The 27,351-nt window shown below is 43.7% G+C and overlaps 3 protein-coding genes across 6 annotated transcripts in view; 1 reads left to right on the top strand and 2 right to left on the bottom strand.

The window, feature by feature from the left end:
• The window catches only part of NCBP1 (nuclear cap binding protein subunit 1), a 38,647-nt gene extending 38,265 nt beyond the window's left edge, over positions 1 to 382 (bottom strand). Inside the window, exon 1 of the mRNA XM_030293800.2 lies at positions 61 to 382. Coding sequence (XP_030149660.1) covers positions 61 to 94 — 34 coding nt within the window. The 5' untranslated portion in view covers positions 95 to 382. The remainder of the gene's footprint in view (positions 1 to 60) is intronic.
• Positions 234 to 25,010, top strand: TSTD2 (thiosulfate sulfurtransferase like domain containing 2). 4 transcript variants are annotated; one of them, XM_030293804.1, is made up of 11 exons: positions 659 to 726; positions 953 to 1,160; positions 2,960 to 3,172; positions 6,752 to 7,065; positions 9,228 to 9,348; positions 14,519 to 14,644; positions 15,483 to 15,588; positions 18,863 to 18,981; positions 19,495 to 19,653; positions 20,124 to 20,262; positions 22,382 to 22,966. In XM_030293804.1, exons 3-11 carry the CDS (start codon positions 3,008 to 3,010, stop codon positions 22,618 to 22,620), a joined length of 1,488 nt encoding a protein of 495 aa, XP_030149664.1. In that variant the 5' UTR covers positions 659 to 726; positions 953 to 1,160; positions 2,960 to 3,007; the 3' UTR covers positions 22,621 to 22,966. The 4 variants fall into 4 exon arrangements, with proteins under 4 accessions (XP_030149662.1, XP_030149665.1, XP_030149664.1 ...); XM_030293803.1 differs by having other exon boundaries at positions 953 to 1,164; XM_030293802.2 differs by lacking the exon at positions 953 to 1,160 and having other exon boundaries at positions 234 to 726; positions 22,382 to 25,010.
• TMOD1 (tropomodulin 1) overlaps positions 23,879 to 27,351 on the bottom strand; it is an 87,175-nt gene continuing 83,702 nt past the window's right edge. Inside the window, exon 10 of the mRNA XM_030293146.2 lies at positions 23,879 to 25,449. Coding sequence (XP_030149006.1) covers positions 25,385 to 25,449 — 65 coding nt within the window. The 3' untranslated portion in view covers positions 23,879 to 25,384. The remainder of the gene's footprint in view (positions 25,450 to 27,351) is intronic.

Genomic DNA, 27,351 nt, shown 5'->3' with positions numbered 1-27,351 from the left:
CCCCTGGGACCTCGGCTCCCGCCTGGGCGCGGCCTCGGCGGCAGGGCCGATGGCACTCACCGTCGTTCTCGTCGCTGTGCCGCCGCCGGGACATGCCGCACGTCGGAGCGCTGCCTAACCGAGAAGCCGGGAGGGAAGAGCGGCAGGAACTGTCCGACCGCCGGCCGGTGCGAGGACAGCAAGGAGGCGCGCGCAGTGTCCGGCGCGCAGGCGCACTCGCTCGAGACGGGTCCCGGAAGCGCAGGCAGGAGAGGCTGCGGAGTGGGCCTGACGGGCTCAGGTGCGAGAGAGCCGGTGTCTGGGAGCTCACTAGGCCGAGGGCGTTCGGTCTACACGCAACCGCCCCCTCGGGCTTCCTCCGCCTCTCGGCGGCTTCCTTCTCCCGCCTTTCGCTTTAAGTCCTTCCGGGGCCACGCGGAAAGCACCGCCTCTTTAGCCAGCCTGAGGCCGCCGGCCGCAAGCCAAGCCTAGCGGTGGCCGGTCCACAAAACACCCTGGAATCCCCGCCTTAACTTCAGACCCTCCCTGGGGCCTCGCAGAGTCTTCCCGGCGGCCCTTTCGCTAACAGCCTCGAAGACTTCCGGGGCGAGGGCAGGTCTCCAGTGTGCCTTCCTTCGTAAACTCCAGGAGGGAGCTGGTGGAGGTTCTTAGGACGGTGCTCAGTGACGATTCCTAGGCGGAGCAGATTCGATGAAGAAAGATACAAGAAAGAACCAGGACTGGCGGGTGAGTGCTCTTTTTACCCCCACTTCCGGGCCTTTGCCTCGTCGGGGAAAGCTGGGCGGAGCGATCGGCCTGGCCCGGCGCGCGGGGTGGGGCCGGGCTGGGGGCGGGGGGCGGCGCCGCGCTTGCGGTCCGTGGGACTGGAAGACCCGCCAGAGCCGGAACCTAGTGCCGCCGGGTTACCCTCGGGCGGTCATCTTACCCCTCGCCCTTCTCGGTTGTTGTTTAGGAAGGAACGGGTGATTGCTCTAGTAATTTTTTCATTGGTTATTGGGTACCCATATACGTGTATGTGAGCGTCCCCTGCCCTGACGTCTCCGATGAGCACCGCACCTACTCATCTGATTGCCTTGTTTGACTCTTCTGTCCTAACCCATTCCTCCGTCAGTCTTAACCATTTCAGTGAATGGCACCATCCATCTACGTAATTCAAAAATGTAGGTAAGAGTCATTCTTGGGTCCTTCTTTTCCTTCATTTCCTGCATAACAATCTATCTGTAAACCTTGCCACCTCTACTTTGAAGACAAATCCTGAATCAGACCACGTTACTCCTTTGTTTACAATTCTCCAGTTACTTTGCATTGCAAACTCTATACTCTGACCCAAAGCGTTGTGCTCTCTCATCACTATACTCCATCCATTCTTTCTTCCTGTTTCTCTAAGAAGGTAAGCTTGTTTCCACTTTAGGAATTTATACTATTTCCTTTGCCTGAAGACTCTGCTCCTAAATCTGCGTGGATGATCCTTGTGATTTATGTCTTAGCTCAAACATCAAGTCCTGAGTGAAGCCTTCCCTGGCTACCCAATCACTGTTTTATTTCGTTCAACAAATAAATTGTGTTTGTTGACATTTAGCATCTCCTATATGCCAGGCAGTGTTCTACATGCCAATGATGCAGAGGTGAACAAAAGAAAACCCTTGTTTTCTTGGTGCTGGGGATCCATTTCGTAATGAACAAACATAGTGCAATCAGAGGAGTGATCAAAGGGATTGTAGTAGATGAGATGAGAGGCGGTGAGAGGGGCTTTGGATGGATTTTGGACTTTATTAGAGTATGTTGAGAAGCCTTTGGACTGCTGTTTAGTTACCTTACTGGGGAGGTGGGCAGTTAGGCTACTGCAATAATTTGGTCAAGAAATGACGGTGGCTTGGGGCGCCTGGGTGGCTCAGTAGATTAAGCGTTGGACTTCAGCTCAAGTCATGATCTCACAGTTCGTGAGTTCAAGCCCTGTGTGGGGCTCTATGCTGACAGCTCAGAGCCTGGAGCCTGCTTCGGATTCTGTGTCTCCCTCACTGCTTGTGCTCTCTCTCTCTCTCTCAAAAAGTAAACTTTAAAAAAATTTAAAAAGAAAGGAAGAAATTATGGTGGCTTGACTGGTAGTTGGTAGTATGTCCATTTTGACAAGATTTGGCCACAGGAGTGATTTTTATATTTAATATTTCTTCTGTTTATTAAAATGGGGCTTTCTTGGTTGTTATTTCTTCTAAGGAATGGGATTTGGACAGCTCTAAAATTAAAGGATATAAAAGGACAAAATGTTTGTAATTGAAGTCTAGTACACAGTTTGGTTGATTTTGGTTGTAGCTGGTGCTTTTCGGGTATAATGTACCTTAAATGTTTGCGGGGCTTGCCCCCTAATTTAGGTTTCTGCTCAAATGCTACTGCCTCAGAAAGACTTTACCTAGTCTTTGTTTTAAAGAGCCCCTCCACCACTCCTAACTCCTTACCCTGGTTTTTGTTTTCGTGACCGTTTTCCTATCTGTTTTTTTAAGGGGGGTAGTGGGGAGAGGCAGAAGAAGAGGGAGAGAGAGACTCTTAAGCAGGCTCCATGCTCAGCACAGAGCCGGACGTGGGGCTCCATCTCATAACCCTGAGATCATGACTTGAGCCAGAATCAAGAGTCAGATGCTTAACTGACTGAGCCACCTAGAGGCCCCTCCTATCTGACTTTTTAAATTTAATCGTTTGTTTACTTTCTGTCTCTCCCTACTGGAATGTAAACTCCAAGAAAGCAGAGACTTTTTCCATTTCTTTCACTGCTCTATTCCTATTGTCTAGAACAGTGCCTGGCATAGAGTAGGTGCTAAATAAATATTTATTGAATAAGTGAGTGAATGGATGGATGGCTTGGGTTGCTGGGCCCATGCTCATTTGCCTGATTGATTGAGTAGCTTCAAGTTTACTCCAAGTAGTAACCAACGACCGAAATTGTCGTTTTTCCCTTGCTTCCTAGGAGATAGTTAACTGAAAGGAATCTGTCCCACTACTGCAACCAAACCAGATGCCTTCTTTTACTTCACCCGACCAAGAAGAGGACCTGGAGGCCTGTGTTTTAAGATTTTCAGAGTTAGATTTAAAAGACACAAGGCTTATCAATCCCAGTAGCAGTCTTAAAGCCGAGTTGGATGTCAGTACGAAAAAGAAATACTCATTTGCCAAGAAAAAGGTAAGATTGCCGCATTGCCGTTTATGCTTCAGGATCACATATGTATAGTTAGTTCAGATGCATCTATTAGTAGCTCATCAAGGCTGTCCTCCAGGGAACAGAGGGCTAGTGAGACTCAAGGCTGCTGCCATGCTCAAGGCAAGGTATAGTTAGGGTCATTAATTAGTGATCTTAAGTCAGTGCCAGGCGAAGAAGAATCATAGGTAAGGTGTGGTTGTGGGACACTTATGGTTGAGTACCTGAGGACAGATTCTAGAAAGATGGGCTGAATCCTTTTCCCACCTAGAGTTAGGGGAAGGATCCCAGGATCCCAGGAGGCCTTGTCAAACGGAGAATAGACAGGCAGATGGCAGCTGCCATCTAACACTCCTGATCTGGTCTAGCTGGCTGAGTTCTTTTGGTTAGGAGAAGGGACACAGCAGCCCAGGATGGATGCAAGCTTACTAAGGACAGTTGGGATTGGATTATAATGGGAGGTGATATTGATATGCTGTTCTTCTATGCCATTTATCCTTTTTTCAGAGATCGTTGACTCAAACCTCCTGCTGAAGGTCAGAGGAAGGAAAACGACCAGAGGACATGCAACTGAGACTTAGTTTTCTTACCTCCAGTCTGCTGTCCTTCTTCCTTTCACAGTTAGCTTTTGTTGGCTTCATGTCAATGAAGAATAGATGTCCCTACTTATAACTTCTCATCCGTCACCCCTCTGTTCTCATCTCACACGGATGTCCTTGAAAATGAAACCCAAAGGGTACAGAAAGGTTTTTTCAAATATTATCTTACAAAAATTTCAGACTTAGAGGAAAGAATTGTACAGAGGACCCTCATATCCCCTTTGCACACAAGCTCCATTCATGTTTCATCAGTTGTCCCAAATGGCTTTATAGATCCATTCCAGGGTGTTGCATTGAGCTGTCACATCTTATATATTCTTCATTCTGGAACACTTTCTCATTTTTCCCCTGAAATCGTGACCATGACATTTTTAAAGATTACATGAGTTATTTTATAGAATATCTCTTTATTTGATCTTCACTCATGTTTCCTTATGATTAGATTCACGTTAGTGCTTTTATTAACAAAACCATCCCACAAGAAATGCTGTGTTTATCTGGTGACAGTCTATCAGGTGGTTCACAATGGCAATTTGTCCCATTACTGGTGGTGTTAACTTTGGTTACTTGATTAAGGGAGTGACTGTCAGATTTCTCTGTTATAAAATTATTCTTTTTTCCCTTTTAAGAAGTCAGTATTTGAGGGGGGAGGGGGAATACTTTGAGACTGTACCTATCCTATTCCTTATCCAACTGTCATCTACTAATTTTAGATTCATTGGTGTTTCTTTGCTTAGTCAATCGTTACTGTGATGGGTGCTAAAGGGTGGTTTTCTAATTGCTTCATTCCTTCTAGATTTACTACTTGGCATTTTGCTGTAAGGAAGGGCCTTCTTTTCTCCCAATTTGTTTGTATCCATGTGGACTGTAGGTTTACATTTTATTTGTTGGGTGATAGTCCACTGTGTCATGATTTATTGCAATGCTCAGATCATCTCAGATCTGCTGGGGGCCCTTTTAAGCTAGTATCTATATGTCCTTTTGACTTGCTCCCATCATTCTTTGAGCATTTCCTTACTTTCTGACTCAACAAGATGTTCCAGACTCATCTTGTATTTTCCCTGCCCCATCCCTGGAACCAGACATTTCTTCAAGGAGCTCTGGTTGCTTCTAATGAAAAATCACAACCTGGAGGCTCAGCAAACTCATTGCTACTAAATGTTACTTCTCCCAGGACCTCTGGTGTGTGAAGCTAGGAAAATATGTAGATGAGTGCATAAACGTCTACATGTACCATACCTATACTTCTATATTTACTACCATCCCAATATTACGCCGTGAGCTCATACCAGCACTTCACTTTCATTCAAGCATCACAAGAGTTTTTCTTAACTCTCCCTTTCCCATATTTATAACTTCCCTATTTGAGGAGGTTTGGTGAGAAACTTGGCTCTGATTAGTCCCAATGTATTTCCTTAGTTGCATATTCTTCTGTATGGAATGAGTATACCCACCCTGCCAAGCTGGGCCTCCCAGGGCCTGCCTTCCTGTAGGCTTCACCCACCTCTGAGCTGCCATCCTGGCTCTGGCCTGACTCTCCCTCTTGAACAGATCCAACAGGGGCTCTAACTGCAGATGGGTCCTCAATGCCTTGTTCACAAGGCCTTAAAAGACCAGATAGGATTTGAAAATCAAAGTTTAATACAAAGAAGCACATATGTTGACATACGTGCTATCTCTTTTGGTTTTTTTTGTTTGCCTATCTGGAAGGATTCACTGCAAAAGAGGCTAAAAATGCCCTGCGGTGTAATTTCAGGCTACCCTTCCTGGTACTTCGGTCTGAGACAGTCCAGATACAGTTGTGTACAGCTAGAGGATGGCCCCACAGTGGCGCTTCGTGTCTGTTATCGATGTTCAGAGTGCTTGTTTTTGGATGCTTTACAGTAGTCTACAAATGCATTGCGCGTGCACACACACACACACACACACACACACACACGTAAGTATCTCCCTTCCCATTATACTAGGAGGGAACAGTTGTTGAGAGGCTGATAATCATAGATCCCATTTAGCCTCTATTTGTACATCAAAAATACCACAGAACTAAAGAACAAATGACAAGCTAGGAAACAGATTTGTGATAACTATGATCAATAAAAGGTCACTAAAACTGCTTACAAAACAGAAAATCCATGCCACAGTAGAAAAATAGGCAATAGATGTAAATACGTGGGGTGCCTGGGTGGCTTAGTCGGTTAAGCATCCAACTTCAGCTCAGGTCATGATCTCACCGTCCATGGATTTGAGCCTCGTGTCAGGCTCTGTTTTATTTTAGATATTTATTTAAATTAGATGTTTAAAGAGGTGTAAAAATGTATGCATGGAATGCTTACTCAGCATTGCTTATTTGCATCACCCACTTGCCCTAATTGCAAAGTTTGGAAACAAATGTCCATTAGTTAGGAATTGGTTAAGAGAATTATGGCATACCCATAGTTTTCTGTTTAATAGTCTTAATAAATATAAATAATTTTTTATAAAAACAACAAAATTATTTTCCAAAAAATCAAAACATTTTGGAACATTTCTTTCCAATCTTTTTCAGTGTAATTTTTAAATGTTGAGGTTACATTGTATAAGCAAATTTTTTCCATTGTTTTTCACTTAACATTATATCATAAATATTTTCTCATATAACTTAAAACTACCTGCTCGATATTCTATAGTAAATACATTCCATAATCGCCTTGACCGTTTTCTTTTTAGATATGACTGATAATGTTGTTTGTAATGTTGTACTAATATTCATCTGAAATTCAGGTTCTTCCTTTAAGAACAGTTCCTAGCAAATTTTAGATAGAGGCATAAATTTAAAGTAAAACTAACTCTCTCAAGAAGTTCTTCTAAAAAAACCTGGGACGTACACCTAGAAACTCATGTGGACGGATGACGTCAGGGATTCACTGAGACTTCTGCCAGCCTTACACCTAAGGTTAATCGTGGAATATTTGCAATGTAATTGCAGGCATTTGCCCTTTTTGTCAAAACCAAAGAAGTTCCTGCACATCCTTTTGAATGTAAAGAAAAATGGTGGAAATGTTGTCAACAGCTGTTCAAAGACCGGATCGGCATCCATAGACATGTGGCAACACAACATGCTGATGAGATCTGCCGCCAGACTGCTTCCGTGTTAAAGCAGCTGGCTGTGACACTGAACACCTCAAAGAGCCTTAAGCCTGCAGATGATAGGAACCCTCTAAAAGGGTACTTGACCTGTAACAGGGAAGTGTCCGCTTGGCTCCCTGATGTGAGCTGCTTTAGCCCTGATGAGCTGATAAGGTAAGAATTCCATTCTGTACTTTTGGTTTAATTTTGCCAGTTTTTCCAGCCACAATGAGATACCACTACCTATCTACTAAAATGGCAAGATCCTTAAGGCACAGGATTTCTCTATGGGTCTAAGCCAGGCTGATAGCCACATACTCTGTATTATTGAAGCAGTGATATATACCCATGTAGCTGGCAGCGTTCACTAGGTTTCATGGAAGGATACATCTTACCTTTTCGAAGGAGAGGTGATGAACAGAAAATTGTATTAGTATTTTCAGAGATAAGTTGGAAGGCTCAGAAATGTTAATGATTCCTCTACCTTGAGTATCAGAGCTTACAAAGCATATTTTGTTACCAAATATGGTTTTCTCAGTTGATCATGTTTTAGAAATGATGTTAACTTAAAAAAAATTTTTTTTTAATGTTTATTTACTTTTGAGAGAGAGACAGAGAGAAAGAGACAGAGTGCGAGTGGGGCGGGGCAGAGAGAGAGGGAGACACAGAATGCGAAGCAGGCTCCAGGTTTGAGCTGTCAGCACAGAGCCCGACACAGGGCTTGAACTCACAGACTGTGAGATCATGACCTGAACCGAAGTCAGACGCTCAACCAACTGAGCTCCCCAGGCGCGCCCCAGAAAGAATGTTAACTTTTAGAACTGGGGCACAGGATTAGAAGTTTAGATCCTACCTTTGCAAAACTCACAAAATTATATTACAGAATTCCGGAGGACAAATTTCTGATTTTAAGCAATTCCTGAACTATTTGGTGAATAGAAAATGTCCAGATTTAATATACTTTTGTCATTACTATTCAGTGCCAAATACCTCTTGTTTATCAAGAAAAGGAGAAAGAGAATTGAACTTGGGCTCAGAGTTGAGCTAGTCACTAAAATTCTTTATATGTCATCACCTCTAAAATAGTAATATCGGTGCCTGCCCTGTTTACCTCACAGTGTTGCTATATGAATTATACAAAATGATGGTAATAGCTGAACTATAAAGTGGCATACAAGCATACAAATATGGCCTCTTTGCTTCTGTATGGCCCTGTGCCTCAAGGAATTTGCTCTCTAGGGGGAGAAACAACAACAAAAAAAGGATACATGAAACATCTAGCAGAGGATATGAGACAGGCTACTTAATTATCAGTTAAATTATGTGGTGCAGATAATTTGTTACAGTAGTTTAGAGGAAGGAAAACAGGCTCTAAAATAGACAAGGTTTCAGAAGAGAGTAGGCCCTGCAGTATGATGAGGGTATTGATGAGGGTGTCAGATTCCAGAGCTGGATGGGACCTCAATTACCATCTACCATAGCATTCTCTGGAATCTGTTCTATGCAACACCAGCTCTGAAGGATGCTAACAGGTGTTGGAAAGAGGTGCTAAAGACAGATAGGTTTGGGAAGCACTAGGTTAAAATGTTTTTTGTTGCAGGACGTTTCAGAGCCTTCAGTAGATAAGGGGCTTTCCTGAGATTCTCAGAGAGATGTTGTCTGCAAGGTTTCTCCAAAATGTGATTTCATAGAACAGCTTCAAGCACACTTTGGGAAATGCAGTTTACTTCACTTCTCCAGTTTTAGAGATGAGGAAGTCAGTCTCAGAGATGATAGGAGACCCACCCAGCTCCCATGCCTAGTTAGTAGGAGACAGCACAATGCAGTAGAAAGGATTCTAGTGTCAGAAGACTGTTCAAGTCTTGACTGTCACTCTGTCACTTTCTCACCTGGAAGGAATCGGCCTTGGTTTACTCAGCTGTAAAGTGGGGATAATAATAGTCCTTCTCATGGTTAAGAAGATTACATGAAAAAATGGAAGTGAAACGTTTTTGTACAATGAGAGATTCAAAAACAGATATGACCCTGTCTTACAGGATAAGCCAGAAATTTCTGTAAAATGGGTTATTGATTCCTGTCTCATGAGTATGATGACTAAATGAGGAAATCAAAGTAAACTTACTTTTTGTAAAGTAAGTTGGGTGCAGATAACGTTTTCTTCAGAGCAAATACTGACCGGAGTTGCTGCTTCTCTCAGGCCGACAACAGTAGGAGAAAGTTCGGCACAAGTTGGTCCATCGCGGCCTGCCCTCTGATACTGCCTGGGCCTACTTTGTGAATTGTGGCTGCCTTATGCCAGTGACTCAAATCTTCTCCCTGTGGTTTTCTTCTTCTAGGGGCCAGGGCAGTGATGAAGGAGAGGTTCTACTTTATTACTGCTACTGTGACCTGGGGGATCCCCCCTGGGTCTGTGCCTGGCAGACGGCTCTGTGCCAGCACCTGCGCCTCACAGGCAAGGTAACACCGCACCCTTCACGGGACTCCTCTTGTCTCCAGTTTGCACTACAGAGGTTATGCTCACGACAAAAAGGATTCCCTGTTAGGTTCTGCGAAATCCTGCTAGGCTTTTAAGTAGACCGCTAAACAGTTATTAACGTGGCATTTTATGACTGTTTAATGGTGTAGACTAAGAATCAGCAGACTTTTCCTTACAAAGCAAAATAGTAAGTATTTTAGGCTTTGCCCAAAACCTACTCACTCTTGCTTCTATTAGACCCTAAAACTGTGTGTGGAATTGTGACGAAATTATAACAGGATACAGTTGGATTAATTATGCAATATTTCTTTTCAGTTGTCTAGCCATTGTATATTGTTTAAGAACTAAAGTTTAAATCTTTATGATCTTTCCTGCTAGATAGGCCATTCCTTGCCAGAAAATTCCTATAGTCTGTACTCAAGAAGTGCCTAAAATTGAATTTGTTGATCTTTAAGTCTATATGTGTTTTCTAAACAAACAAACCAATGAACAAACAACACCTACTCAAGCATGCTACTGTAACATGAAAACAACCTTAAACAATAGGTACAAGATGTGAAATGGCTGTGTTCCAATAAAACCGTATGCAGAAGCAGATACAATTTGCTGACCCCTGGCATTAGGAAATGTTCTTGATATGTTAGCTGGAAAAAAATTTCATAGAACTATACATATAGGTATGATTCCAAGTTGCTTCTTGATTTTTCTAGAACATGCCAGGGTCTTTTACCATTTTGTGGTGTTGACATTTGCTGCTCCCTTCCCTCTAGGATGCTTTCCCGCTAGATCGTCACTTGGCTCATTCCCCACTGCAGATCTCTGCACACATCTTAACCTCCTCAGAACTCTGATCCAAAGTAGTCCCCTCTCTAAACCTTGTCACTTTCTGTCACCTTCTGCTCAGAGAATTTCAAAGAATTTGTTACTGTCTGAAAGTATAATCCTTGTTTAATTTGTTACAATCTGTCTCCCTAATAAAAGCTTCATGAGGATAGGAACTTTGTCTTAATTGATGTATTCTTAGTGCTAGAACAGGGCTTGGTGCATAGCATTACAGTAAATATTTGGGGAGCGTTGAATAAAGAAATGAATATATGTTTGTAATAGAACCACAAGTGTTTGTATATAAAGATGGAAGGTAATAGATACCCAGATGTTAATCATGATTATGTCTGCGTGATAAGATTGTGGATGGTTTTTGTTATTTTCTGAAACGTTCTTTATGATTACATGTATACACACATATATAGACGTAGATTTATACATGCATATACATATACGTGCATACACATACACACGTATATAGATAAAACTAGAAACAGAGACAGATAATATATCATTTTACATATTTTTTGAAGATGTATTTATTTTTGAGAGGGAAAGTGCAAGCAGGGAAGGAGCAGAGAGAGAGGGGGACAGAAGATCTGAAGCAGGCTCTATGCCAACAGGAATGAACCCAATGTGGGGCTTGAACTCACGAATCGTGAGCTGAGTCAGAGGCTCAACTGACTGAGCCACCCAGGTTCCCCAACAGATAATGTGTTTTTAAAACTCAAAAGGAAATGAACTAAAATTCCCTCTGAGATCCCCTCAGGTTATGACATTGTACAATCGTAAGCCTAATCTTTCCCACACGTTTTAAGTCCCAAGGCAGTTGATCATTGATATTTTCCACACTGATGTTTTCTAACAGATGGTGCCAAAAGCTGCTTTTACCTCATTCAGTTCATTGTCACATCCTGCCATTTCTACCTCTAAAATATCCTTTGTGTCCATTCGTTTCTGTCCTCCCTTCGACCACCTTAGACCATGCCCCACCCTCTCTTATCCATTTCAGGAGCTTTTTTTAATTTTAATTTTTTTTCCATGTTTTTATTTATTTTTGGGACAGAGAGAGACAGAGCATGAACGGGGGAGGGGCAGAGAGAGAGGGAGACACAGAATCGGAAACAGGCTCCAGGCTCTGAGCCATCAGCCCAGAGCCCGACGCGGGGCTCGAACTCACGGACCGCGAGATCGTGACCTGGCTGAAGTCGGACGCTTAACCGACTGCGCCACCCAGGCGCCCCTTAATTTTAATTTTTAAAAAAATGTTTATTTAGTTTATTTTGAGCGGGGGGGGGGGAGAGAGAGAAAGAGAAAGAAAGCATCAGCAAGGGAGGGGCAGAGAGACAGGGAGAGAGAGAATCTCAAGCAGGCTCTGCATTGTCAACACAGAGCCCGCCTTGGGGCTTCATGTCACAAACCATGAGATTATGACCTGAGCCTAAATCAAGAGTCTGACCCTTAACCGGCTGAGCCACCCAAGCACCCCGAGGTAGCCTTTAATCTACTCTTGTTCTCCTGTCCTTGCCTGCCATTTAATCCATTCTCCACACTGCAGCCTGCATCGTCTTAAAAAGTAAATAAAACACGGCTGTGCTCTCCTCAAAATCTCTCAGTGGCCGTCTAGTGCTTTTCGAGTAAAACCCAAATCCTTGATATACCCTTAGGTTCCTGCATGATTTAGCCCCTTCCTAACTTTTCTGCCTATCTGATGTCATTCTTCACTCCTTATACTCCAGTGACATGGTCTTTCAGGTTTTTCTGGAGCCCACAAAGGTTTTTTGCGTCTTTGGGCCTTTTTCCAGGCAAACTGTCTTCAAGGGACTCTCCCACACCCAGTTTCTCTTGCAAAATTTTTACTCAATCTTCAGTTCTCAGTTTCAATGATAGTTCCTCAAAGAGACTTTTCTCGACCTTCAATCTAAATTCATTTTTCCCAGTACACCCTCACATAGCATCTTGTAGTTATTTTTCATAGCATTTGTCAGTTTGTAATTTTTATCTTAATATCTGTGATTGCCCTTAGTCTGTAAACTCAAAGAGGGCAAGAACTCTTTTTTAACTGCTAGATCCCTAATTCCTAGCACAGTTCCTGGTGCGTAGTAAAATCTTTAGTAAATATTTGTGGAATGAATACATTTATTATCACCTCTGTTTGAGAACACCTTGGGAGATGGATGTTCTTACAGTGAACCTGAATGTACAAAATATGAAGTCAATCTCTTTCCTTGTTTGGGGGGCAGATTTTTACTCTTGGCCCAGCCTGAAGTGAACTAGCAGTGAGGGTCCCTATCCACAAGGTGGCAGCACCTGCCTGGCTCTGAGTCTAAAATCTTTAGGCTTCAATGATACGTGCCCAGTTTACTGAGGTAGTTTTCTGATTTTGGGAGATTTGGCAGAGTATTACCATTTAGGTAGGGAAAGAAGACAAGTTGAAAATTCGAGAAAGAAGCTTCTGATTCCTATTGCTATAAACTCCTTACTGCCTCAAGAAATTTGAAGGGACACAATGGAGGCTTTGGAAGGGAAAAATTACATGATTTGGAACAAATATCTGGTTTGAATCTCAAATCTACCACCTGCTGACTCTGTGTCTTTGGGCAAGTTACTTGATTTCTCTCAGCTGCTGTCTCCTTTTCTGTCAAATGGGAGTTATGGTATGTACCTTTCAGGCTTATAAAGCTCCTATATCATAGTAGGTGCTCAATAAATACTAACTGTTGCTCTCCATTCCTGAGATATAAGGCTTTCCTCACCAAGGAGCTACTTCACAGGTTTTTCTGGAGCCTTAGGGATTGAAAGTCTAGTGCGTGAGTTTGGATTGCTCAACAGATTGCTCTGCCCCAGCTTTACAGGAATTAGGTGTCCTTGTCTTTTATTTGGGTTTTGAGATTAAAAGAACATGGGAAAGAATCTACTAGTCTACCCTAAAGACAGTTATGTAGAAGTATATACTTTATCTGCCATGGTCAGAAATAGTTTTAGAGTAAATTTCGTGACACTTCCACTGGTTCAGCTCTATTTTCTATGTAGACCCTTGAAAAAGTATAAGTTGATTGTGGGGATAGTGGTCTATACAGCAGAGATGGCATATTCTTTCTGCTTTCCTCTCCCATGCCCAGAGCAGGTTTTAGCGGATTGTAATTCTCTTTGTCAAGGATCCAGAATGCTCATCATGGAACTCTGGCTAGCCACTACTACTGAGTTGGCATTGGCTTATGAAATGAATCCCATTTATATACATGCCCTAAAGAACTGGATCGAGGGAGGTGACGGTATTTCCTCTGGGGCCTGAAAAAGGGCAGCCTTGTAAATTTTTCAAATTCTCATGCATTGGTAGGTATCATTGTTCTCTAAATGGTAGTAACAATCTAGGACCTTGAATTAAATGACCTCTCTCTCCGTAGAGTACCATGATACCAGAGTGGTCTATGTTCTCTCTAGCGCTTTTCTCCAGAGAGCTCAGCTCCCTAAACTCATGATGCATCCTTAAACTCATCCGAAGGGTTTTGTAGTTCCAAGACAATTAACTTGGCAGCGTCCCCAGAGCCTTGCCTCTTAAGGCAGGGGCCTGAATCCAGGTTCGAATGTCCCCTAACCAGCGAAGCATTTTAAAGAGAATACAGTGTTTGAGAAGCCAAAAAGCTTCAGATATGGATACGCATCCATTTGTTCAACAAATGTGAATTGAGTACCTACTCGGCAGGCACTGTTCTAAGCACCGGCGATGCAGCAGTGGACAAAACACACACACCCCTTGTGGACCTTGTGTTCCAGTGGGTGGGTTTGCAGCGGTGTGCAGGGGTGTACTCACATGCCCTCCTAGCTCTCAGCCGTGCTCTGTGTTTTTGGACTTGGGAAATATCTCCTCAGCAATTGTCTTCATTGTTGCTTCTCTCTTACCTCCTTTTTATGAAGATGAAGAAATTGAGGTCCAGAGAAGTAAGTTAATTTTCTCAGGGCCACAAAGCAAGTAAGTGGCAAAGATGAGTCTTGATCTTAGATCTTCTGACCTGGATTTAAGGTTAAGCTCAAAATTTATTTCTTTGGGCATCGGACAACTGGGGCTTTGTAGCAAATGGGGCTTTCCAGAAGTTTCACTCATTGCATTCTCTTCTTCAGCGCACATCTATTGAGTACCTCATCTAAACTGTGGGCAGTGCCATTTTAGAAAACTACAAGTATCTTTGTGTGGTAACACTTTTGTTGTGTCTCTGCTTTTCCCCTTAAACTCACTGACACACACAAGCCTATTCTGCCCCGGGAAGATTTAAACTAAGCTAAGAACAGGCTGCATTCCCTTTCTCTCACCGTCTTGTGTCCCAGGTTCGAATTGCTACAGAAGGAATCAATGGGACAGTTGGTGGAAGCAAACTGGCCACCAGACTCTATGTGGAAGCCATGCTTTCCTGCCCATTGTTTAAGGATTATATGTGTAAGGATGATTTTAAGGTAAGAGAAATTGAAAATAAAATGGATTTTGAGCCATTTGCTTCTGCCTCAGTGCCTCTTCCCTCTCTAGGCTCTGAAGCGGAGATCAGTGTGGAGACGTAAGCAGCCTTTTTCCCCATTAGGTTGCGAGGCAGTGCAGTCAAAGGAGCATGCTCATTCCACTTCTTTGTGTAGTCGCCATGTGATCTGGGGCAAGTGAATGCCCTTAATCTCCTTTGTTATCGAATAAGGACATTACAGTTTGCACAGTCTAACTCTAAAACTTAGATGTGTTTGCTCGCTTGAGGGACCACCTGGCTGTTTCAGGGCATCACTACTTTTTAGTCAACCTGGAATTACAAGATCAGTACTTCATACCACATGGGGGACAAAGCTGTTGCTCTCATGGCTGAGCTCCTTTGTTTGAGCGACCTGAGCTCCTTTGAGTGACCTTATGCTTTGTCACAGTAGGTGATAAAGGTGGTGGGGACTACCTTACTAGTGTTAGTGCTGGTGATGGTAGGAGAGAGGTCGCTCCTCCAGAGCAAAAGCTAGGATGTAATCTTACATGCTGAAATTATTTTGGTTTTATAGTTAAATGCTTATAGCCATAGAAACACCTTTGCAATTTAACATTTCAGTTCATGGAAGGTATGCAATAAATATTTATTAGAGGTGAATTATCTGAAACATTTTAGGCCCTAAACTCCCTTCCCATTAAAACATTAATTCTTACTTTGAAGTTTCTTAAGACTTCAGCTATTATTACAAAACAGATATAATTCTTGTATTTGGCACTTGGCTTATATCTGGAGATGGGAGAGTAAGACTGTATTCTGTTTTGTTTCTTATTGGCCAGACCAGCAAAGGAGGGGCTTGCTGTTTTCCAGAATTGCGTGTTGGTGTATTTGAAGAAATTGTGCCCATGGGGATCAGTCCCAATAAGATCTCCTACAAGAAGCCTGGTATGCTTGCTTTTAGAAGAAAAATTTTGTTCTTCTTCACAGGGACAAAACTTAATATAGAAACACATGTGGAAATTAGACACTCTGATCAGCAATCCACTCTTTAAAATGGCTTTGGGGGTATGGAATGTAAGAAACAAAACGAAGAAAAAAGAGACAAAAAACAGAGTCTTAGATAGCAAATTGGTGCTTGCCAGAGGGAAGGTGGGCAGGAGATGGATGAAATAGATAAAGGGGATTAAGAGTACACTTATCTTGATGAGCACTGAGAAATGTATCGAATTGTTGAATCACTATATTATATACCTGAAGTTAATATGACACTGTATATTAATTATGCTTTAAAAAAAAAAAAAACAGCTGTAGGGTAGCTAGCGTGTGGGTCATCCAGTGCTTAAACTGGTCTTCTCTTTGGTGCTATGGTAATTGAAGACACACCCATTAGAATGCCCCGTCTTATTCTTCTTGATGACGGTTTGGCAAGAACTTATTTTCTCTTTCCAAAGATAGCAGTCTGGGAAGAGTGTAATTATTATTTGTAAATAGTTCATCAACTGAATAACAGGCTTTCTGCTTCAGGAAGCAAGTGGCTTTCAAATCCAAAGCAGTTGGTTTGCAGGTGCTCTAGAATGTTCTCTTCCCCTTCCTCCCTATTGTTACCATAGATGGTTGAAAGACATTTATTTGGTGGGTTTTTGTTTTTGTTTTGCTTTTTACTATGAAAATGATCGAACATTAAAAAAAAGTAGAGAAAATAGTATAGTGAACTCCCATGTACCTGTCATACAGCTTCAGCAATTACTGATTCATTGCCAACTTTCTTCTATACCCTGCCCCCTTGTCCCATCCTGGATTATTTTGAAGGGAATCCCAATGTCATTTCATTTACAAATATTTCAGTAGAGACCTCTAAAAGATAAAAATTTTTTTAAATAAACAACTGTAAAACCATTATTACATCTAAATAAAACCTTTTTTATAGTAATTCCTTAATATTATCAAATATCTGGCTAGTTCTTAAAATTGGCTAGACCAGCAAAGAAAAGGGGCTTGCTGTTTTCCAGAATTGCATGTTGGTGTATTTGAAGAAATTGTACCTGTGGTGATCGCATAATTTTTCAAGTTCGTTTCTGTTAAGATTCAAGTAAGGTCCACTCATTGTGGTGGATCCCTATGTCCCTTTAAGTCTCTTTTAGCTTGCATATTTGCCCCCATCTTTGTTTCTTTTCCCCATGCAGTTTGTTTTTTTGAAGGAACCAGGTCATTTTGTCTGTAGTTTCCCACCATCTGGCTAAAGCTGACTGTATCTCCTCTGTCCTCTATTTTCCTATAGATTGATAGTTACAACAGTGCTGTCTGATAGAACTAATGTGAAGCACATAGGTAATTTTATGGTGTTTTTTTTAGTCACCACATTTTAAAAGTAAAAGGAAACAAGTGAAATTCATTTTAATAAATAGGCTTTAATGCAGTGTAGCCAAAATACTTCAATGTGTAATGAATGTAAAAAATTACTAATGAGATAGATCTTTTACCTTTTTTTGCTTACTAAGTACTTGAAATCCTAGATCCATGTCACTCTTATTATAGCACATCTCAGGCTACCTTTCAAGGCCCCGATATCCCCATGTGGCTAGTGGCTACTCTGTTACATGCCTCAGATCTAGAGACTTGGTCAGATTCAGATTTGATTTCCTTTTTTCTTTCTTTCCTTTTTTTCCCCCAAGACTGCCTGACAGGTAGCATTGTCCTGTTTCATCAGGAAGCACAAAGGTCTGGTTGTCTGCATTCGCTTTCTAATATGGAGGTATTTAAAAGAATGCTAAGGGTTAAGTCAGAGGGAAATAGGAGTAGGATACAGCATGAAGGAAAGAGACTCATGCATGAAGAGAGAAGGGCCCAAAAGGGCCATGTGTGCACCATGTCCCTACCTTAGTGGGATGAGTAAGGAGCTCTTTCTTGGTGCTACAGGACGTTGTTGGGAGGTTAGGGGAGAGTGGGCTCCGGCTCCAGGCAGTGCTGTGCTGCTTTCTTTTGGGCCATGCTGTTTGGAGGCATCTCGTTTAAACATGTCCATCGGAGTCCCTGGCCAGTCAGGCCTTCCCACGGCCAGTAGAGCAGCAGCAGGGAGTAAGTAGAAGTAGAAGTCGTAGCAGATTTCCGTGCTTCTCATCACAGTTGTGAAGCTCCCTTTCACCCCCGTTTTGGTGACCTGTAATCACTTGATAATAAAAAATCAATTCTGGCTTCATTACATTCTCATAGCCATAGGTTCAGCAGGTAGGAATCCAGGTTCCTTGGCCGTGCCCGGGGGTCTCTAGCCCCACCTGAGTACTTAGCAGTTTCGGGTGGTTGTTGGGGTTTACCGTTAAACAGAATGAGGCTCCCTTGGTGCCATCAGGATCCACCAGGTGTGGTGACTGTCATCCCCAGAGTCCCTGTCTGTAAGGTGTGGTTAGTCCGTGCTGCCAAATTCCCCCAAAGTCCTCACAATCAGGGGATGTCTGGACCCCCTAAGATATGGGAATATTTCTGTTCTGGAGAGTCAAGAAGGCAGAGGGCCCCACCAGACCGAGGTTCTCTCTTTTTAGTCTCCTTGGATTTTACTTATTTTCTTCATCTCCTTTCTCTCCTGCATGCTTTAGCTCTTCCCTCCTTTTCTGTCTCCTGCCCTGCTTTCTTATGTGTCACTGCTGCTGTCAGCCCTTCCCACCCTCTTTTCCTCATGCACACAGACTTACACACATTCTTCTTACCCTTTTGTATTTTTGAAGAATAGCCCACTTTATTCCACAAATGTATACTCGTAGCTGCCTGTCAAGATTCTTAGCCTTGAACTTGGGCTCACCTTTGTTATAGTCAAAAGCCTATAGTCAAGCACATACATGCCCAGGCTCCTCCACATACAGTGAAAATAGAACACTGGCCGTTTAATGGACCAGCAAACCCACCTAGCAATTTAGATCCCCACTGTCTGGCTTTTATCACTGGGTTAGACCAAGAGAATGGAAAATTCTTTGACTAATCATTTCTAAACCTCCAGGTCTCCATACCACTTATCTTTGGAGGAAGGAAAAGGAGGATATCTGGAGTTACTAAACTGTTTCATTATGGTCATCAAGTAGTGTTATTTTGAGATATAATTGCAATTATGAATAAAGGTTTGGGTGGAAGGAAACGGAATAACATGTGAGTTATCAGGGTGGGCCAATTGTGATTGGGTTTTGAGTTTTGTTTTTGTCTTGTTGTAAGTAGATTTTTGGTTTGGTTTTAGGAGTCCATTTATCTCCAGGTGAATTTCATAAAGAAGTAGAAAAGTTTTTGTCTCAGACAAATGAAGAACAAAGTGATACTATCCTCCTGGACTGCAGAAACTTCTATGAAAGCAAAATAGTAAGTAGAACCAGAATTGAGTTCAGTGAAACGGTAGGCCTTCCCCTACCCACATCATGGCATGTTTCCCGAGGTGCTGCTGTTTATGCCTGCCTGTGCCCAAGTCACATAGATCTCCCCTGACTGCTAGCAGCTTCAGAGAAAACCCTAGCCTTTGAACTCAGGATCTGGTGAGAAAGTCTAAGAAAGTAGGAATTAAAAGACATCTTGACACATAATGTACTTTTTGGCTCCCATGTGCCTACCCTTGATATAGGTCAAGGATCCTATAGTTTGCTTTGGGCAGCCTTTCCAGTTTTCTGAGGACTCTGGTAAGGTGACCAATAGCCCACCAGGCTTATTTCTGAGTTCCAGATCTTGAAGTTGAAAGGTCAGAGTGTAGGATGAGAAACAGCAGCTAGTAAGTGGTGCCTTCCAAAGGGGGGCTCTGAGTGGGGCTGACACAGAAAGAACCTTTGTTCTTACCAGGTATGTTTTTCTGATAAATTTCCTTCTGCTTCTCCTATGTTGTAGGGGCGATTCCAGGGCTGTTTAGCCCCAGACATCAGGAAATTCAGTTACTTCCCTAGCTACATTGACAAAAATCTAGAACTTTTCAGAGAGAAGAAGGTGCTGATGTATTGCACTGGGGGTATCCGTTGTGAGCGGGGTTCAGCCTACCTCAAAGCCAAGGTGAGTTAACACCCTTGGAGTCACTGCCGGTGTGGAGATGAAGAAGGTTCTACCAACAGCATGTAGTGAGCCTTCCACTCCCCACCTTCATTCCCTCTGTCACCCTCAGCCAGCCAGGGATTTATTTTTCCCTTGTATGGTTCCAGAATAGAGTTTGTAAGTACAAGATCTGAAGTTCTTAAATCTCAAGATGTGGAAAGCACTTAACAGTCTTAGACACTCATCAGGTACAAAAGGGAAAGATTAGTGAACATCTCCCTTTTCCTAATCCTTATGCTTGATCCTGAGAAGAGCAAATTCACATTACATGTCCCGACAGGTGTCCTTCTATATTTAGGGGACAGCAAAAATAGCCGGGCTTCCCAGGATCTAGTGGAAGGCCCTGACTGCTGTCATCACCTGCCAGTCTCCTGTGGAGCTTCTTACTCGTCTCTGGCTCCTCAAATTTCTTCTTGTTTTTCCTCACATAGGGAGTATGCAAGGAAGTGTTCCAGCTCAAGGGTGGCATCCACAAGTACCTGGAGGAGTTTCCTGATGGTTTCTACAAAGGGAAGTTGTTTGTTTTTGATGAGCGTTATGCCTTATCCTACAACAGTGATATAGTGTCAGGTAGGTTGGCACAGCCTGGAACCTAAATTTATGGTCAGGCATACTCTGTATGAAGCATTCTGGAAGGCAGGCCAGTACTGGTTACGTGAAGAAGAAAATACGGAGAAGTAGTAATGTAGTATGACCATTTCCCATTAGAGTTGGAGATGCAGTAGTGGAGCAGATAGAACCCTGGACCAGGAATCAGGAGGCCTGTACTGCCATCTTGACTTCCTGTTTACTGGTTAGGCAAGTCCTTTACATTAGGGGTGGTGCCACTTGCTTTGCCTGCATGCTGGGGGTTGAACTAATAGGCTGAATCAAGGGTCTTCACCAGGAGATGAGATATAAAATTTAGGGGTTCTGTGAATTTGGATGGGAAAATAATTATATCTTTATTTTTGCAACCCCGCACTACACGTAGCACTTTCCTTGACTGTAATGTAAGCAACAAATCAGTAATATTAGATACACCAGTGACTCTGTCATCAACAGAAACCACAGTATTTTCATATATTATAGTGGCTGCAGACATCCCCAAATAGCATTTATGTTCGTCATTGTCTCAAAATGGAAGTATTAGGCCCCCACTGTCTTATTTCATGTGTTAATATCTTACTATACAGATTTTTGAAGATGTTTTGATATTTTATATTTCTATATAATTCGTTTCCTTGTAATACTATGTATTTTATTTAAAGAACCTCCATTTTAGATGGTCTATAGACACATGTGGTAGGTGAGGTACTTTTGAGTGGTGGGTGGGGCATTCCGAGGTAGGAGCTGAACCCACAGCCAAGGCAGGGGTGGCCACAGGAAGGTGTGAGCTCAGGAAGCCTGTGGTTTGACTGTAGTTTTTGAGTCCTCGCCGATGTGTGGTACCCAATGAAGACAGTCAGTAAAAGGAGGATGGAAATAATCCTTAAGAAAAATGGCTCGTGCCCCCGGATGCCATTATTTTGAACCGGAAAGGTCATGGGCAGACAACCCTAGTGACTGTCGTAATTTGCTAGAACTCCTGTGATCGGGGACTGAATTACCACTCAGATAATGAATAAGATTTGAGTGTGATTGTCCTCTCCCCTTTCTTCTTGATCTTTTTATTAATTTTAACAGTTTTTTATATTTATGTGTCTTATTGAAAGCTACTTGAGATCTGTTTTGGAGCTAGATGGAGTATAAATTATAAGTAAGTAGAAACAGTGGATTTGAGGAATGTTACTGAGGAAATGTTGGCAGGTTATGATGAGTACTTGCATGTGAGTGTGAAGGCAAGAGAGAAGGCCCGAAGGTGGCTTAGATAAACTAGTTAAGGACACTTGAAGAATGGTGATGTTGTTCATGGTAACAGGAAGTCAGCAGGGAAAAACAGGCTGAGAAAATAGATAATGGGGGTTTTAGGAATCAGGTGGTCAGGTGTCCACTGGCAACAGCAGCAGAACCTCAGGCCTGGGGAGCAGGGCTGTGGATATAGAGGTGGGAGGAAGCTGAATATAGATGTGGGATCATCTGTACTCATGTGTGTTGTTTCCCACGATAAAGGGAATGACCTAAAAAGGGAAAAAGACCATTGAACCAAGGGGTAGTTGGCCAGCTTTGGAATAAAGAGAGAAACAATATTACCTGTTTTCTAAGTGGGAAAAAGAAGAAAGTGAGTCACCGAATGTTGGAATCAGGAAGACAATTCCCAGGTGAACCTACCCCTTCCCCCCCGCCAAAAAAAAGTGGGGGTGAAGAAGCATTTTTTGGTAGAAGACGGGAAACTTCTAAAACCTTCCCAGGCCCAACAGGATATATTAGCTGATGTGCTAAGAGTTATATTTAGGAATTGGAGAAGCGCCTGTCTACATGTATACACGTGTATATGTGTGTGTTTATAACTAGGGCTTTTCGGGGCGCCTGGGTGGTGCAGTCGGTTAAGCGTCCGACTTCAGCCAGGTCACGATCTCGCGGTCCGTGAGTTCGAGCCCCGCGTCGGGCTCTGGGCTGATGGCTCGGAGCCTGGAGCCTGTTTCTGATTCTGTGTCTCCCTCTCTCTCTGCCCCTCCCCCGTTCATGCTCTGTCTCTCTCTGTCCCAAAAATAAAATAAAACGTTGAAAAAAAAAAAAAAAATAACTAGGGCTTTTCTCTCTTCCCCAGAATGTTCATATTGTGGAGCCCCATGGGACCAATATAAACTCTGCTCGACTCCCCAGTGCCGCCAGCTCATCTTGACCTGCCCTGCTTGCCAACGACAAGGGTTCACAGCCTGTTGTGTCACGTGTCAGGACAAAGGGAGCGGGCTGGCTTCAAGTCCCACCCAGAGCAGCTTTAAAGAGGAATGTGAGTGTACAGCCCGACGGCCACGCATACCCAGTGAGCTGCCACAGCAGGTGTGACTGACTCCCCACCAGCTCAGAGCCAAGGCCTGGCGCTGGTGAGGATGGGCCGTGCTTACGCGAGTAGCACCACCAGCATTTCCCTAGGCCTTCACAGAGCTAGGTTCACAGTGACCATACACTGGAGAACATCAAAGCTGCGGCAACAGAGAAACAGGGAACGCCAGCATCATAAACTGGGTACCATGTTGGCCACCTAAACTTCAGTGGGGGGAGGAAAGAGGGAGTTGGGTTCTGCCCGCTTACCTGAAACATTTGACTCAGAAGATGACAGAGGGGCGCCTGGGTGGCTCAGTTGAGCATCCGACTTCGGCTTAGGCCATGATCTTGCAGTTTTGGGGTTTGAGCCCTGTGTTGGGCTCTGTGCTGACAGCTCAGAGCCTGGAGCCTGCTTCGGATTCTGTGTCTCCCTCTCTCTCTGCCCCTCCCCAGCTCACGCTCTGTCTCTCAAAAATAAATACATATTAAAAAAAAAAAAAAAAGAAGATGCCAGAGCACAGAAAAAAGAGCTGTTGTGGGATCCCAAAGCCGCTGGGGGAGAGAGCCTTGAGCCTGGTGACCAGGTCATGCCCTCTCTGTGCCATGCAGCAGGCTGGTAGTAGTCATTGGGCTTATCAGCAGACTTGTCCACCCTGGTGGCAGAAGCGTGAAAGCTATAGCCCTGGAGGTGGACTCCTTGGAAGCAGGCCACTCAGGTCACCTACCATCTACCACCTCTGACCTCATCTCTCTGGCAGCCTGAGAGGCTAAGTCAGGATTTGCAGACTATGGCATTTGACTTGCTTCCTGCTTTTTTGTAAATAAAGTTTTATTGCAGTAGCCACACCCATTCATTTACACATGATCTATGGCAGAATTAAGTTACAACAGAGACCTTGTGGTGTGCAAGACTGACAATATTTGCCATCTGGCCCTTTATAGAAAAAAAATTGCCATTCCCTGGTCTAAACTAATAGCTCATCTGATGGAGCAGATGGTCTTAAAGATGTGGCCCACCTTCATTTTTTTATTGATTTGGTTTTTGTGAGAGTGCTCCCCCCAATACCCACACGCTTAGCTTTAAGTATTCTTTTTGGAAGATTCAAATTAGTTCGAGGGCGCTGACATTTGGGCAGTTTTTAGATGAACACCTTGGGACAGAAGACACATTTTGAGGGAGGTCGTTCTGCGTTGCCATGGTAGTTTCCCAGCCTTCTGGCCAACATGTCAGGCACGTGTCCCTGTCACCCTAGTCGCAAGAAATACATACGCAACCGTCCATAGACCAACAGATTTAATCTTATATCGCAGTTTCCAGTGACGCAGAATACAGCTGCAGTTGTGTTTCAAGGAGAAGCCTAGTGGGAAGGGCCATCCCTGCAGCATGGTGCCACTCCTGGGCCCACCTGCAGCCTCAGTAGACACTCTCCCTTAGCGGTGAGGCCCTGGCTCCACCTCTTGTTACCCTGTACCGTCCACATCATCACAGTTCAGTGTGCAAGACTTTGCCTTTTTCGTCAATAGCCTCCGCTCGGTGCTCTGCAGCTTAGTCTGTGCTCGTCAGCTATTTGGGCTGTCCTTTGTCATAAGATTTGCTGAATCACTCATGAAAATAACTCCCGAGCAACAGAAATGCTAGTTTAACTGGCACTGTGGTATATTAAAAGGCACAAGGGCATTGTGGCTTAACATTTTTGCTGGGTCCCAAGAGATGCACATGATGTGAAAAAGGGATCTGGCAGAAACACCAATATTACATTTACAGAATAATCGTCTTGGGATGGTTTGGCCAGGGTTTCCTAATTCTTTAATATCTGGATTTTCTTCACCATTGGCCTTCAGAGGCTTAATTGACAGACGAGATCAGTGGTGATGTGACACATGGTTGAAGTCTTTAACTATGGCCGTAATGGACTAGAAATTTCCCTATTGTTTTACCTCCCAGAAGCCATTGGCCCACTGTGCAATACAGAAAGGTGTTTTCAAGTATTTGGCCATAGGTTTTCACATCGTTGAGGTTGACACTGAGTAAGGAAAACATTATTTCTGATTCCGATATTAAATGGGAAATAAATCCCAGATGTTCCTAAAGAACACTCAGGGAAATGTTTGCTGCCTGGGATTGGTGAAGAAAGGATGGCTTTTGCAACTTGAAATTTCACTGGCTTTTCAATCATTTCCTCATATCCAGCAAAAGGAACCTCACGTTCTTTGAATCATGGCAGAGCTCTGTGGCCTTCAATCGCTCTGTCATGGGGGGCAACATTGTGCTTCCTGACCCACTGATCAATTGGGCAACTTTAATCTTGAGGTTCTTAAAATTTAAAGGAGGATTAATAACGATGATCTGTTCACTAAATGCCTAAGATCAAATTCATAATAAAGTATTTTATAATGCTTTTCAACCATGCCGAAGAGCGTGCTGTTTGTGCGTTACACATTCTAAACACACCTGAAACACCACGCAGTGAGGCCCCTGAAATTGGGCTCCCGGGCTTAAGTCCCATGCTAGAACGTCTTCAGTAAGATCTGTTGGTTTGGGGTCTTCTTAGTTTTTAAATAATAACCAGACTGAACTTCTGTGACTAAAGGAAAACTTCACATTAACCATAGTTTATAAAATTTTCAACTACAACCACTAGTTAACCTAAAAACCTTAGTGCATAAAGAACTGAACCACGAGAAAGGGTTTTGTGCCGGCACTTTGCCTTCTGGTTTCCACTGCAGAGCACAGATTATCAGTAGAACGTGTGCAGTTCAAAGGCATGGTTGTCCCCTTCACACATTAGACACCACTTCGGACCTTGGGGATGATGGGCCCAGTCAAGTCTGCGAGCCTCCTCTTCCTCACTGGAAAGGAATGGAGAGGAGATATAAGCCAGTTGACTGTGTGTGTCGGGAACCATTTCTGTGGCTCTGAGAAAGCCCTGTGAAGCTTCTTGCTAACTTTTTGGTTAGCAAAGTGTGAAGTCTTTCTAAAGGACAGTTATGTGTGAGTTGTGTAAGGGCTATCCCACTGGTCAGCGTTCACCGATGAAGGTCTGTGTTAGCGTTGACTCATTCATAAATTACTTCTAAGCCGCTGACCACACAGGCATAAAACCCACTTTCTCCACCGCCACGGTTTTTGCTTTGTACACAAGAGGCCCTGCAGTTGAAGCTCTTTCCTCCAGCTCAGATAAGAGCTAAAGTTCAGTTGATCTTAATGAGAGTAGGGTCTTAACCTGCTGGAATCAATTCCCACAGCTCTTTCTCAGAGCTCCTGGCCTGCCTCCTGCCTTGTAAAAAAGTTTCCACCCTGAAGATTACCTTGCAGCGTCTGTGTCCCCTCAGTGTTAACCTTGACATTTTCCCAGGAGCAAGACAATCGAAGCTCAAATACTGTTCACATACAAAGTAGTCAAATGCCATAAAGAGGAAAGCACTAGCCGGGAGGTTGCAGGCTCCAGTCATAACTTATAGGATGACTGGGGAGGGGGAAGGAGGCCCTTTGTTGTAACAAGGGGGAGTGTTTTGAAATGAATTACAGTGTAGGCAGATGAACATCAAGCAGCAGCAAGCTAGATCAGCCACAAGAGAAAGGTCAAAGAGGTCTGTAGAACTGGTAGGTGGCAGTCAAGGGGGCTGCTGGTGTGGCAGAGACAGGTAGCTATTGCAGAAGAGGAAAAAAGGCTGTCTATACTTAGATGTCTTCCAGTTCCCGAGCTGAGCCGGTAGACCTGCGGCCACCAGATCGATGCATACGAGCTGCAACAAGAACCGAATCAGCTTGTGCGTGACACGGAGCATATAAAGCAGAGCCGCCCAGGAAGGCGTGGTTACTCAGGTTGTGGCTGGGAGCAGGGGCACACGGGTCACCCAGTCCAGGGCCTGGAGTTCACCCTGTGCCTGAGCTCCTCCTACCCACCCCTCCACCCCTGTGAGAAGAGTAATGAATGTATGTCGGTGGGCAGTCTCCCAGAGAAGACACAGCATCCGGCTCAGGTCCTAGAGACTACCAGAACGTCTGATAGCTTGGAAATGTCAGGGAACAAAACCCAAAGAGTGGAAACATTTTGTCCAAAGTGACCAGAGGGTTTACATGAACTAGACTTTTAAGTATCACGTTAGCAAGCATGCTAACACGCAGTACCTCGCTGGAGCTCCACCACCAATTCTGGAATGTGGGCGTTGTTACTGTTCCCACTTATAGATAAGGAAAGTATGGCAGAGAGGCTATGTTTCTTGCTCGAAGTAATAAAGCTGGTACCAGACAGAAACAAGGTGTGTGGCTCATCTGGAGGCTCAGTCCAGCACCTCCCTCAGTACAACCTGGGTCTGTCTACATAGATTTTACACATCTGATCCTCACCAGGACATTAGCTCCTTTTCCCTGGAGAAGCGAGAAGAAAAGGTCTTAGGGTCCCTAAGAGCGAGTGGCAGAATCAGGACAGGAACTTGAGTCTCCAGCCCATGGCTCAGGGTACAGATAGGGATCCCAGATTTCTTTTTCCCCCACGTGCCCTCACCGTGTACCCTGGGCTGGGTCTGTGCAGTTTCCCTAGCTGGCACTCACTCTTACAAGGACTGGATGGGGAGAAGGGCAAAGCAGCCACTTACTCAAGTATTATTTTTCTCCATTTTGAGGACGAAGGAAATTGAGGCCAAGAGAGGGAAGTAACTTGGCCCAAGTCACGGTGAGTATGTGACGGAACTGGAAGTAGGAGCCAAGTCTCCCCATATCTTCCCTCAATTCAGTCTGCTTTTGACTTC

The sequence above is a fragment of the Lynx canadensis genome, chromosome D4, assembly GCF_007474595.2.
Source record: "Lynx canadensis isolate LIC74 chromosome D4, mLynCan4.pri.v2, whole genome shotgun sequence".
NCBI lineage: Eukaryota > Metazoa > Chordata > Mammalia > Carnivora > Felidae > Lynx > Lynx canadensis.
This window is presented reverse-complemented; position numbering and strand designations above follow the sequence as displayed.